The sequence below is a fragment of the Equus caballus genome, chromosome 18 (assembly GCF_041296265.1).
Source record: "Equus caballus isolate H_3958 breed thoroughbred chromosome 18, TB-T2T, whole genome shotgun sequence".
Classification (NCBI taxonomy): Eukaryota; Metazoa; Chordata; class Mammalia; order Perissodactyla; family Equidae; genus Equus; species Equus caballus.
Genome location: NC_091701.1, coordinates 72950515 through 72964188, shown reverse-complemented (window position 1 = coordinate 72964188; position 13674 = coordinate 72950515). Strand labels below are relative to the sequence as shown.

At 34.4% G+C, this 13674-nt stretch overlaps 1 protein-coding gene across 1 annotated transcript in view; it reads left to right on the top strand.

Annotated features, from left to right (window-relative positions):
• Nucleotides 1–13674, top strand: part of PGAP1 (post-GPI attachment to proteins inositol deacylase 1) — a 69330-nt gene that overhangs the window by 44976 nt on the left and 10680 nt on the right. Inside the window, exons 16-25 of the mRNA XM_023622272.2 lie at nucleotides 20–71; nucleotides 561–627; nucleotides 1093–1201; nucleotides 2962–3000; nucleotides 6994–7087; nucleotides 9384–9474; nucleotides 10274–10471; nucleotides 11389–11524; nucleotides 12797–12847; nucleotides 13323–13510. Of these exons, the coding sequence (XP_023478040.1) occupies nucleotides 20–71; nucleotides 561–627; nucleotides 1093–1201; nucleotides 2962–3000; nucleotides 6994–7087; nucleotides 9384–9474; nucleotides 10274–10471; nucleotides 11389–11524; nucleotides 12797–12847; nucleotides 13323–13510 (1025 nt within the window). The remainder of the gene's footprint in view (nucleotides 1–19; nucleotides 72–560; nucleotides 628–1092; nucleotides 1202–2961; nucleotides 3001–6993; nucleotides 7088–9383; nucleotides 9475–10273; nucleotides 10472–11388; nucleotides 11525–12796; nucleotides 12848–13322; nucleotides 13511–13674) is intronic.

Sequence of the window (13674 nt, the reverse complement as noted above, 5' to 3'; positions counted from 1 at the left end):
TGTGGTCAAACTCTATTAGATATACCAAGCTTTTAAAATCAACGTAGTAAGCAAGTGCTCAAGTGTCAAAGGTAAGCGTATTTTCTGGAAAAATAGTATTGTCATTTGAAGAATCAATAGGTCTTCAGTTGAATTTCCTATAATATTTATTCTTCCGTATATTTTATGTGAATTAAAATTAAATATATGATAATATAAAAGCTGTTTATATTTCCAACAAATATAATATAGACTCCTTCTTAACAGTAAGCATCTTCTGTTTCAGTTTAAAAATCCAAATTTTAATAATACTGTATGTCATGCAGTCTTATTATAGAGTAATTCAGATTTAGCTGTTTAATGTTTTTCTAGTTTCTTAGTACTTCTCATATGCTCTAATATCTTTTGCAAGTCTAATTAAACATTATTATTTAATAATCCTCCATAATTTCTTATTATGTGATATAATTCTTACTAATTATTTTTTATGAAATGAGTGTGTAGTTAGGTATTATAGTAGCTTATATAAGATTTAGTGTAATATAAGGTTAGTAATACATATTTCTTTTATGTTTTCACAGAAGAAATAACTAGTATCTATAAACTTCATATTCCCTGGTCTTATGAAGATTCACTAACCATTGCACAGTAAGTCTATGAAAGAATTTACCTTAAAATGGTGTTTTTGAATAATACGTTACATAATTACATTGAAGAATACATGTCTTGAATAATATTTTTTTTATTTAAATCATAGTGAAATTATTAAAATGCCTCTTAGTAAAATGTAGGTATCCTTTAGGTAGCATTATGCCCATAAGGTAATATATGATAAGATAGTACATTATAAGATAATGTAAATCTTATTTAAATGATCTAAAATTTAAACGTTACTTGCTTGAAAGATGAACCCTTTCCCACCCTCTCCCCCAACTCCTCTAACTAGAGGGAGCGTTCAGGCAGCTGTGGTGCGACTGGAAAAGTGTCCATCCGTAATAATGTGTCTGGCATCTAGCTTCCTATACATTATTTCATTGTGTTGTGCTGAGGATTGACTTAGCCATGGTTATTTCACAGCATTTTGTATTTGAGAATTGATATATATCTTTTCAGGGCACCGTCCTCCACAGAAATTTCTCTGAAACTGCATATTGCTCAACCAGAAAATGATAGCCATGTAGCATTATTAAAAATGTACACATCATCAGACTGTCAGTATGAGGTAAGTTGTGTGTTTGCTTAATCTTTAAGATTTAGTTATAGAATAAATTGAAAATATATTCTTATATTAGCCTCAGATATATGATGATGTGGAAGTCATTAAATATAAGAAATAGACATTGATAATACTTTAAATATTCTCCATTTTGCCTATTTGTACTACCTCAGTATTTCCTTAGCTGGGCCGTTGAAAGTACACATCTTAATAAGTAATAGGAAATAAAATAAAAATTGAAACTGTAGCTTACCCTTCTAAATTTGGAAGCCCAAAGTCCACAATCCTCTATAAATTGAAGAACATAATGAAGTCAGCTGACGTGGCTTTACTTCAGTGATCGACATGATGCATATTTGTTTCTAGGCCTACCAGATAAGTTTAAGGATCTTCTTTCCTTTTTACTAATTATTTTAAGCTCTGTTAGTCATTAATATGTGCAATTTAGTGCCTCTTGTATTTGTTTTACAATCGCAGTAGATCTCTTTGAGCTAAGAGAAATAAGGGAAATAAACTTGAGAGTAATATTTTGTTTACTTATAGATTGGTGAACTGAAAGTGTCCCTCTCTGTATCAGAACGTGCCACGGTCTAAGGATTCCAGATTTAAGTGTTTGAAGTACTCATTTCAGTGGTGGAGACATCACAGTTTCTGATTTATGTTAAATATCTTATTTCTACTCAACTGCTTTAAAGCAAGCTTAAATATTGGGATTCTTTATTAGAACTAACTTTCTTAGGGTAAACTAGGATTGGTAGATCAAATGAATCTGTTCCTACAACCAAATTTCAGTTGGACCAATATTGTGAGTTATTTTATGGAGTTTATTAATGCTTTGATATCTTGCTTTCTGTTTTAACATTGAAGGATTTTCCAGGGCTGCAATGCTTTTTAACTTGTACCTTCACATTTCTAATATTACAGAGATAGTAAGAATTGTGTTAATAATTTGGCACCAGATACTGCATACTCTCAAAATGTCCAGTTTTTACAAATACTTTATATTTTCAAAAGTCTATATTTTGACAAAATATGGTCATTTAATAATTTCCCTGTGAAATATTTATTTCCTTTTCCCATACTTCCTAATATCAAAAAGGTATATTTATAGTAGAGATAATTAATGATGAATTTTTTAAAAAATACTGTTTTGGCTTAAATTTTATTAAATATGTTCTGTTTGTTCCTGGTCTTATGTGAAATCTATTTTTATGAAATGTACTCAGAAGTGGTTTAGCTTAACTCGATTTAGTGCTATACAATTGTAGGTTTGAGATTTTAAAGTACTGGTTATATAGTAGGTTGATCACTTTGTGCTTAATTTTTTAGCAAACATATATGTAGCTTCTGGACTCAGTCATTCAATAAATTCCTTTAGCTTGCATGATTTGCTAATAAGATATTCTGGTTAATCAAATATTCTTGTTAGTAAAAGTTTACCACGTGTACCATAGCATTCATCCAATTGTCAAAGACTTAGGATATGGGGAAAATACCGGACAGGAAAATTAGACTTGATGCAAACTAAACATTGGTGGTTTGGAGGATTTCTTTTAAGATCTTGAGTGCCTTTAGGTTTGTCCTTATAAAAAGTTAATGATTATTTAGGTTTTTCATTATAAAAAAGTTAATGATTATTTTGGTTTGTCATTATAAAAAAGTTAATGATTATTGCTTAGAGATATGCAGAAGTGTTCAATTTAATAAAATGTGAACTAGAGGAGTTTAGGGAAAATAACCTTTTTTTAATGGTTGTCTTAAACTAGGTGACGGTTAAGACTTCCTTTTCACAAATACTTGGACAGGTAAGAGAGACTCCTGGTTGATTCTTTATTGCCTTGTGAATAGATACTATAAGGCAGGGGTTGCAAACCTTTTCTGTAAAGAGCCAGATAATAAATATTTTAGCAGACCACATATGGTCTCTAGCCGCTGCTGCCATGCTACAGCTGCTTCTTTCTCCTTTTCCCTTCTTTCTTCCACTTTAGTAAAATCTAGAAACCATTTTTGGCACACAGGTCATAGTTGGCCACCTCTGGCTTTACAGTGACACTTTCATGTTTGATACTTCCTAGAAATGAGAGCTGACTCTGGTTCCCAGCAAGTTAATATTTTTGACTAAATGAAGGTCATGTTAAGATTTCATGTTGGCATACTATGTTATAATTCATAGTCCAATAAAATCTGTGGGCTCTGTCATGTAAATGAACATTTTGAAAGAACTTTTTATGTTGTGTATGCTCAGTTTGTAAATGATAAACATGTTGAAATAGTTTATAAATTCATTTGGGGGTTATCTGTCTATAATTCATAGACAAATAGTGTTAGAAAAATAATTTATTAAGTACAAGAACTACTATAATATATTATTCGACATTATAATTTGCATAATTGTACAAGCTGTATGTATGTACATAATATTAATTGGTCAGAGAAATTATATAGTTTTAAAATTCACTAATATTTTTATTATATCTTTTATTACTTTCACTTTATTTTTTGGTCTATTGTGTTTTGCAATCCAGGCATGGTATAATTTTTTTAATTTAAGTCATTTAATTCTATAATTGTAATAAAACTCACAAATCAAAATTAAATTGGAAAATTTTTTTATGCCTTGTGTCATTGGATCCTCACGACAACCTGGTGAGAACTAGATTGTGACTTTTATTAAAGTTGTGAACATTGGAATTAATGTATAAAAATTTCATGCTACATTAGAAAGAGAAGATTAAATGTAGGTATAAATTGGAAAATAGTATCATAGTTATAATAAATACTATAAAATTTTAAGGTACCAATTATTAAGAAAAGTTATCTCTGGAATACAGGGGAAGAATTCATGCCATTGTACTTTTAGTATGTCTAAAAGGCATGTTACTGTGCACAGAGGTGTGGGCTGAGGATTATGACATACTCTCTTATCCATATCATCTCTGGGACTCATAATTCAGATTAGTGACCAGAAAAGTCAAGTTAGCTTGATACTCTATAGTCAAGCATAATTATACGTACACCAAAAAAAGACAGACTAGTATTCTTGTTTAAACATGGAAATTTTTCTAGAAAATGAGGATGTGTGGGTGTTACAGGATCAGAGGTAGGTACTTTTTTAAATGTTGAAGAATTTGTAGTAATTAAGTCCTTCTCAAATTATTAAAAAGATGTAAGATACTCTTCCTTCATATTTGTTTAATTATTTGGCTTAAGAGCAGTAGGAGAATGAACTGAACTTGGATATCTTATTTGTCTTTTAAAAATAATACATATTTTCAATGTTACTGATTCAGTCAAAGAAGACTGGGAAGAGGAATAAAGAGAAACCACTTGGGGAGAATCTTTAGCCTTTGATTAGATATTTTTCATAAAATTAATACTGTTTTCAGAAAAAGAAAAGAAAATATATTTACATATTCTTTAGTTTACTGTTATGAAAGAGAGGGCAAAAAATAAACTGCAAGTTACTTTTCTCAAGAGAATTATATAAACTGTAGTAAATTATTTCCATGTAGGAATGAAGTCCAATGTTGCCAGATCTTTAGATTTTAAGAGAAACTGGAAATCTGGATTTTCAGATAAAATCTTTTAATTTTTCAATGTGGGCATCTAATTCAAAATGTGAGGAAATACTGTGCCAAGTACTAAATCAACTGAAGTGCGTCTGCAATTTGAATATGACCCCTGGAGGCCAGTTCATGACTGTTGATTTAGTTGTATCTTATGTCAGCTGTATCTGTGGCCCAGTGTAATACTTAATACTCACAACAATGACACTCATTTATTGACAAGAAATTTTTGTTCAGAAGACTGTGTAGGATCTCTTACCAAATTTCTAAGGACAATGAAGGGGGTTAAAAGAATAATAGCTAATATTTTCTGATCACCTACTTGTGCCAGTTACTATTTCAAATACTTTACACAAATGACTACATTAAACCTTAAACTCCCCGTGAGGTAAGTGCAGCTTATCTCCATTTTACCATAAGGGCAGAGAGAAGGAGGGGGGAATTGACTTCCCCAAGGGCGCAGAGCTAGTGAGAGGCAAAGCTGTAGTGGAAACAAACCCTGGAGTCTGACTCTGAGCCTGCTCTGCTGCTTGACATTCCTTCCATACTCTTGATAACTAAGGTATGCTGTACATGTCCTAGCACATCATTAAGCAGGCAGAGAGTGTCATTTGGAAATAGGTAGAAAAATTACCTTTTCCCTTTCAACTCCTCTCCCTTCACTCAAAGCTGTAAACGATAAATCATGACTATGGGCTATAAGTTTTTTGAGTCTTTCTAATCAATTTTAACCTGGGAATTCACAGAGGAGCTGCAGGGAGACCTTGAACTTCCTGAAATTTTACGCAGCATTTCATATAAACATGTATTTCCATAACTTTCATCAGATTTCCAGAGGAGTCTGTACGTTTTCTAAAAAATTCTGTGGAATGGAGAGCATGCTTTAAAAAGGAAATTTCCATGGCCAGCCCAGTGGTTTAGTGGTTAAGTTTGTGTGCTCTGCTTCGGTGACCCAGGGTTCACAGGATCGGATCCTGGGCATGGATCTAGCACCACTCATCAAGTCACGCTGTGGTGGTGTTCCACATAAAGTAGAGGAAGATTGGCACAGATGTTTGCTCAGTGGCAATCTTCCTCAAGCAAAAAGAGGAATATTGGTGCAGATATTAGCTCAGCAACAATCTTCCTCAAGCAAAAACAGGAAGATTGGCAACAGATGTTAGCTCAGGGCCAATCTTCCTCACCAAAAAAAACAAAGAAAGAAAAGAAAAAAGGGAAATTTCCTGGGGACCAACCCTGTGGCCTAGTGGTTAAGTTTGGCATGCTCCACTTTGGCAACCCGGGTTTGTACGTTTGGATCCTGGGCGCAGACCTACACCACTCGTCCACCATGCTGTGGTGGTGACCCACATACAAAATAGAGCAAGATTGGCACTGGTGTTAGCTTAGGAACAATCTTCCTCACCAAAAAGAAAGAAAGAAAGAAACTTCCTTTTGAAACTTAAAAGAAGAGCTTAATGCTTTGTTTTTGTTATATGTGTGTTTTTTACAGAGATTGGATCAGCTAGGACAATGACTTGAGACACTAACGTAATGGTTATGAATTTAGGCTCTGAGTTAAATCCCATTCCACAAGATTTCCAAAGACAGGGAAGGACATAAAAGCCTAATAATAGCAGCTAATATTTTTTGATGGCTTGTCATCTTCAAGTTAACATTCTAAATGCTTTTGCGCAAATGAACATATTTAAGGTATTGCTAGAGGTGGTTGTTAAGACCACCTGGAAGGTAAGTACTATTACTGCTCCCATTTTACTGATGAGAACAGAGAGAGATAACAAGTAAGTGAGTTGCTTCTCTGTTATGTTTTTAATTGTGCAAGTTACTTGGGCTCCCTGTGCCTGGATTTCTTCTTCTGTAAAATAGGAATAAGAACCATCTCAGAGGATTTTTGGTGGAGAGCATGAGATAATGCATATGAGATGTTTAGTGTCATGCCTGGGACATATTAAATGCTCATGAAAGTGCCTTGTAAGAAAGTTAGTAGCATATGCTACACAATCATGCATTGTCTTTAATGCCTGAGACACTCAGATAACATGTTTCTAATAAGCTATGTGTTCTTAGCATTTATTTCACTTGGAGTTTTGATACCCATTACTTGAGGTATCTTTGTGCCCATTTCAGGGAAGGTATAAAGTGAAGAATGATGTTTTTTATTTCATGTGAAAGTGCATGTATTTCATTACCACGAATGCTGAGAAGTTTCCCATCCATTTGCCTGTTTTCTAGGTGGTTCGATTTCATGGTGGAGCTCTTCCAGCGTATGTCATATCTAGTATCCTTCTTGCCTATGGAGGACAGTTATACTCTCTTTTCTCAACAGGTAGGAGTGTTTCTATTCCCTCCCTTCTGCCTTCCTCAATGCTTCATCACTACTTTTTATCCCACATGTGGCTAACAAAGAGACATCAGTTTCTTGAAAATTCACACTCTCTCTCTCAAGTTTAGAGGGGTTGGAGAGCCTCTAAGTTTTAAGAGATTCTCAAGAAATTCCTTACTGTTTTCTCCATTTTATACCCTTGTGCTTGAAGTTTCTTCCCTCTATTCTGAGGCCTCTTAAGAGGTAAAGTTTCATTGATGAAGATCTTGTTCATTCTGTTCCCGGTGCCTAACGTAGTGCTAAGCACGTACTAGGCATCCAGTGTAATGTAATTTTGGGCTGTACCAACTGTATCAGTTAGGTCCTGGCAGACTGAATGGAATAATTTGAGAGAGTTTAATGAAGGGACTATTTCAAAGGTGTGTGTAGGGTTAGGGGAAACCAATAAGAAATGATAAAGCACCAGGTTACCAACAGAGCCATCTGATGCTCTTAGGTACCAGGGCAAGGGAGGGAGGAAACCTAGGGAGCTGTGGGGAGGGCAGCATTACTGCAGCTGCAGCCTTGGATACGGGAATGCTGCAACCACTGTCAGCCTACGGCTCAGCAGAGAAAAAGGCTGGGAAATAAACACGCCAACTTTATTTCCTCCTACCCTCCTAACTGCCAGTGCCTCTCATTCACTGAACCCAACTGGAAGCCAATTCACAAAAACCTCCAAGAATTCGGAGTAAAGTAAAGAGTGGAGAGTGGGTCTGGAGAGGCAAGTGTAGAATATGTAGTACCCTGGACAAAACCCTCCCTAGAGTATAGCACGTAGAAGAGTTTCCCAGGAGCCTAAACTGTGTAAGGCTCTCACACACTTGTTGACTTGGACAGTAATCAAAGGAGGCAAAAGATAAGAAAAGAGTCAGGCCAAAATAGATAAAAGCAGTCCAGAAATCCCCGCCACCATTTCCGTCTTGCCAAATCCTTCCACAGCTACTCTTTCCCTTTCTATGATTTTTTTGCAATTTTAAATCTGCCTTTAGTGTTCATTTTAACCTATATTCTAGGACGAAGGGAGCAACGTTCAGTGTGATCTTCCCAGATCCAACCTTTTAATTAAGAGATTATTCTGGCAATATGACATCAACCATGCTTGAATATAAATTATTTTTTAGAGAGACACCTCATTCTTCTTAGTTCAAGTGGCTTGATAATTGATTCTCAAACATACAGGATTCATATCTAGATAATCCACAGAGACCCCAGGGTTATATGACATTGGTTAATCTAGAGGATTTAAGTATGAGATTATGTCTCAAGCCAATTAAAGAAGCAGTTCTGAACCAAGGACGCTTATCAGAAATCACCTCTGGATTATGCTTACTAGAATGCTATAATAAAAAGATAGTAGCAAGTGTTAATGAGGGTGTGGACAAATTGAAACCTTCGTACACTGCTGGTGGGGATGTTAAATGGTGCAGCTGCTTTGGAAAGCAATCTGGCAGTTCCTCAGACAGTTAAGCAGAGTTACCACGTGACTCAGCAACTCCACTTATAGGCCCCAGAGAAATGAAAATGTACACCCGCACTAAACTTGTACACAGATGTTCATAGGAACACTATTCATAGTAGCCAAAAAGTGAAAACAACCAAAATGTTCATCAGCTGTTGCATGGATAAATAGAATGTGCTGATACGTGTTATAACATGGGAAATCTTGGAAGCATGCTAAGTAAAAGAAGCCAGTTACAAAGGGCCACGTATTATCTGATTCCATTTCTATGAACTGTTCAGAAGAGGCCAGTCTGTAGTTATAGAAAGTAGATTAGTGGTTGCCTAGGAATGGGGAGGTGTTGAAGGTGACAGCCAAGGGGAACAGAGTTTCTTTTGAGAGTAATAAAAATGTCCTAAGACTGATTGTGGTGATTAATGCACAACTCTGAATATACTAAAAACCACTGAATTGCATACATTTTAAATGGATGAATTATTTGATATGAGAATTATATGTCAGTAAAGTTGTTAAAAAATTCACTGTGGAGTTTTGTGAAAATACAGATGGTGAAACTCCGGCCTTGGCTTCCTGAATTCATTTTTGTTTCATAACTGATTGAATGTGTATTCTTATATAAGAACTATTGAATTCTAGTAATTTTTAATCTTTTGAAGAAAGTCTCTGTGATTGTATTGAAGGTGCTTGCTGTCTCTGACATGAAATACGTTGCTCTTAGAGACAGTGCAGAATATAATATGTTTCATACTTCATTACTTTGAATGCTCTACTACGTATGATTTTTTTTTTAATCGCCAGGTCATTGCTTAGAATACGCTGCTATGTTGGATAAAGAAGCCAAACCATACAAAGTTGATCCTTTTGTAATTATGATTAAGTTTCTGTTGGGGTAAGTTTTATTATCTGTGATAATGATTTTGATTTTGTTTTATATGTAAAACATTATGTTTGGCTCCATAATGGAATATAAATTTTCATACAAATATGGCAATTGACTTGTTTTAGTAAATGGGATTTTCCTCTTAGGTAAAGGCCTAATAAGGATATCGACATTTACTTCAATAGTATAACCATTTCAAAAGTAATTATTGAACTTATATGTATCAATCTAAACTTGGACTGTAAAATATACCAGGCCTTTAACATTTGTAGGAGGATGTATATGGTCCAAGGTCTTTGAGTACCCCAGATTCATGAACACAAACCATTATAGGATACTAATGAAACAGTGCCTCAGATCACTTTTTCTTACTTCCCATGCAGAGTGTATTTTAGGTCTCTCTACCCTACTTAACATTCCGTTCTTAATGTATTCACATTTTGTTTTTTGATTAAGCACCATTACTTAGATTTCTTCTGTCATTACAACTAGCCATTGGCTTTCTAACTTAGAAAAAAAGATCATATTTTGTTACAAAGATCAGTAGAGAGCAGTAAAGCTCCACTGAGATTCAGGTCCCAGCTCTTGGAAGATCAGTAGAGCCCCTTGGAAGATATATGACTGGTTCCTGACGAGGAACTGAAGTTTGTTTTTTCAGTATAATTATAAATTAAGTACTGTATCATGGACCTTTGGGGACTCTAGTGTGTGGTGTCAAACACTGCAAATATTAAACCCTTGAATGTCAGTTGTTGATTTTTTTTTTTTTTTTTTTTTGCTTTTACTGTATGTTTTCTTTTATCCACAGGTATAAATGGTTTAAAGAATTATGGGATGTATTGTTGTTACCAGAATTGGATGCCATCGTTTTAACTAGTCAGAGTATGTGCTTCCCTCTTGTGTCCTTGATTCTCTTTCTGTTTGGAACATGTACTGCCTACTGGGGTGGCCTCCTCTCGTCCACATCTGTGAGACTCCTTTCTTCCTTGTGGCTAGCTTTGAAAAGGTAAAGAATGAGTATATGAAAAAATTATATTCTGATAGGGAACTTTAAAATTAATTTGCTTTCACTAAATTGTAATTTCTAAGGAAAGATGTATAACTCGCAAAAATGGGTTAGTGTTCAAAGTTATGTCTTTGTCAAAAATAATTATTTATTGCAGGTTAAGTGCTACATTTGATTTTGACCTTAGTGCTCAAGAGTTAATCAAAAAAGTTTGACAAACTACACAAGTATTTTTAGGTTTCACTGTTGTAAATCTTTCCGAGGGCAAAGTATTTCTCTGGCAGTGCTTTTATGTGCTGACTTTCAGTCAAACCTGAGGGCAGGAGACTCCAATCACGATATTTAGGATCAGATTAGAGGAAACATGTAAGAGCTCCAGAAACATAGCCTAGAGTTTTATTATAGGCCCCAAGACACAGTTTAAAGTTGCTGGTAAACCAGTGATCTGGTTTCTGTTGCCGTTGCTCCTCACCAGACCTCTTACGTGATTTCCTGTCACAGAGGATTGTGGTGTGGTGCTGCTTCCTCCACCCTTCTCAGGTGTGCCTGACACTAACACCGTCACATGCCTGAGTGATCTGAGACCGGAAGAAATAGGAAGCTGTTCCCTCTCCTCTCAAGAGTGGAAATGTATGGCACAGGGCCTATAGTTAATGATTATCTTGAGCAACATTTTTTCTTCCTTGGTACAAATATCAGCCATAGTGTATCTAAATGGAAGAGGGGCTATCGCAGTGTATTACAGAACTTGCAAATATGTGTCATCCATTGCCTTTATTAAAAAATAACTTACTGTTTACTTTATAATACTTTCGTATTAATATGCTGGAGAGGCTGAGAGTATTGTATGGTTCTTATATGAGGCTGTATGAATAACTGTTAATATACTTTTAAAAGCTTTATTCTTATTATTCCAGGCCCTCTGAACTTCCTAAAGATATCAAGATGATATCGGCAGACTTGCCCTTTTTAACAGTTGTTTTGATCATAGTTAGTTGGACGACTTGCGGAGCGTTTGCCATACTGCTTACTTATCTTTACTATGTGTTTAAGGTATGTCGAGTCAGCACAGTCAAAATGGCTGGGCTTCATAGCAGGCGGGAGTAAACTTTCTTGTAGAAGCTATTAACAAAAAATTTAATTACTTCTGCAGTGAACTTCCATTACATAACAGGTTTAAATGTAAAGGTTTTTTTTTTAACGTCTTAGTTATTTAAAAGATAAATAGTTAACTGTAGAACTCAAATTATTAATCTGAGTTAGGTTTCTTTGTTAAAAAAAAAAACAAAGGGAGGGGAGAAGATATGTTTCACATTGCTTCATGCTCTTGCAAGTAATGTTAACTTTTTATAAAACGTTTTACTAGAGCAGTTTTTATTCACACCTCCCTTTGCACATGGGTAATAGATAAAACAAAAAGTTTTATCAGTGGGATCAAGCTGTCAGTCATGCTGATATAACGTAGAATGTTACAAACGTTGCTGAAGAATCAGAAGACAATGGTAAAAGTAATTGGGCTGATAATTTTACTGAGGAAGTGGAAGACACTTCCAGGACGGCCGACAGCTGTGCAGAGAGGTCTCGGTTTACAACGGCACACTCTCCACGTTAATCTTATGTAGACGCAGTTGATACCAGAGTGGATAGCTATTATTTTCCCTTTTTTAAACAAAGGTTTATTTTCATCTACATTTAACACTAATACATACACATTATGGATTACTTGTAGTTTTCAAAGGAAGTTTATGTCCCTCAGAAAAAACTATGCTGAGCTACTTCGATTTATAAATGAGATATTTTTGGTTTTCTTAATTGGATATTTCAAACAACTGACCCAATAAGCAAAACTTTCTCAATACTTAAGGAAAATTAATAAATTAAGCTTACAGATTTCTTCAGGTTCTTGTAAACATTTCACCACTGCATGTAATTGAGTTCAGGTTTTCAAAGATTTAGAATATATAAAACATGTTAAACTCTTTTTACTTTACTGAGTATAATCAGATTTTTGACTCACAAGGCACTTTAAGTTGCTAGAGCAAGGCTTCATCCAAACCAAGGCTCACAGAATGTAGAAGATATAGCAGTATATCATGGCCCCAGCATACTCTGGAAGTTGGTATTATTTTATTTCTTTTTTTTAGTTCAGAATAGCAAGCATGGGTAGTCATTATTTAGCTTTTCTAAAAGAATGTTTCTAAATGTTTAAATGGATTTTTAGTTCAGATTTTTTAAATTCAAGATTACAGTGCTTCTCAATTTTAATAAAAATGGTTTTTTCTTTCAAAATAAAAGGAAAATTAAATAATCATTTCTTTCTCCTAGATTGTTCATCTGCAAGCCAGCCTAACTTCTTATAAAAATAGCCAGACTGTGGTAAGTTATATTTTCAAAACTCTACATCACTTTAATATGAAAGAACATGGGAAAATATGAAAGTGTGTTTTTTTAAAAAAAGGTTAGGATTTTATAGTGTTTAAAAGGTATTATGAATTTAAGTAAGTTTAAGAATAGTGAACCTAATGAATATTAAAATAGGCTTAGATTTTCTAAGTTTAACTTGATCTTTGTCAGTACTTATGTTGTTTTTATTGTTACAAATTATCTTTTAAATTTTATTTCGAGTAATTACTTAGAAGATATATTCTTAGCAGGGGAAATAGCAAGTCAAAGGAATAAAAGTGTTGTAACTGCCTTAAAGTACTTTTAAACAGGTAATTTCAGTATTTTATTTAAATTTGGTAATGGGAATCTGTATTTATTTAGCTGTTGAGTAATTGAGTATGATTTTCAATAAAATAAAGTTGAATTTTACTTAGTGTTTTGATGTTTTTACTGTCTTGCTTTACAGAATCCCAAACACTCTAGAAGAAGTGAAAAGAAGTGCAGTCAGCATAAAGACTCTGCAGCGCACCATCGTCGTTTATCTGCCGGCGACGCTGAGGACAGCATCCGCATGCACAGTACTGTGATCAACCTGCTCACGTGGGTTGTGTTACTCAGCATGCCGTCTTTAATTTATTGGTTAAAGAATCTTAGGTGCGTTTTATTTATGTAATTGTGATTTATGTGGTTCAAACAATACATATCTCTACATAGATACTTGCTAGATTCCTAATGATCAATAAAACTTCCTCAAGAATAGGACGCTATGTATCACCTGAAATTTATTTTCAATACATTCACATTTTCTCCCTTACCAT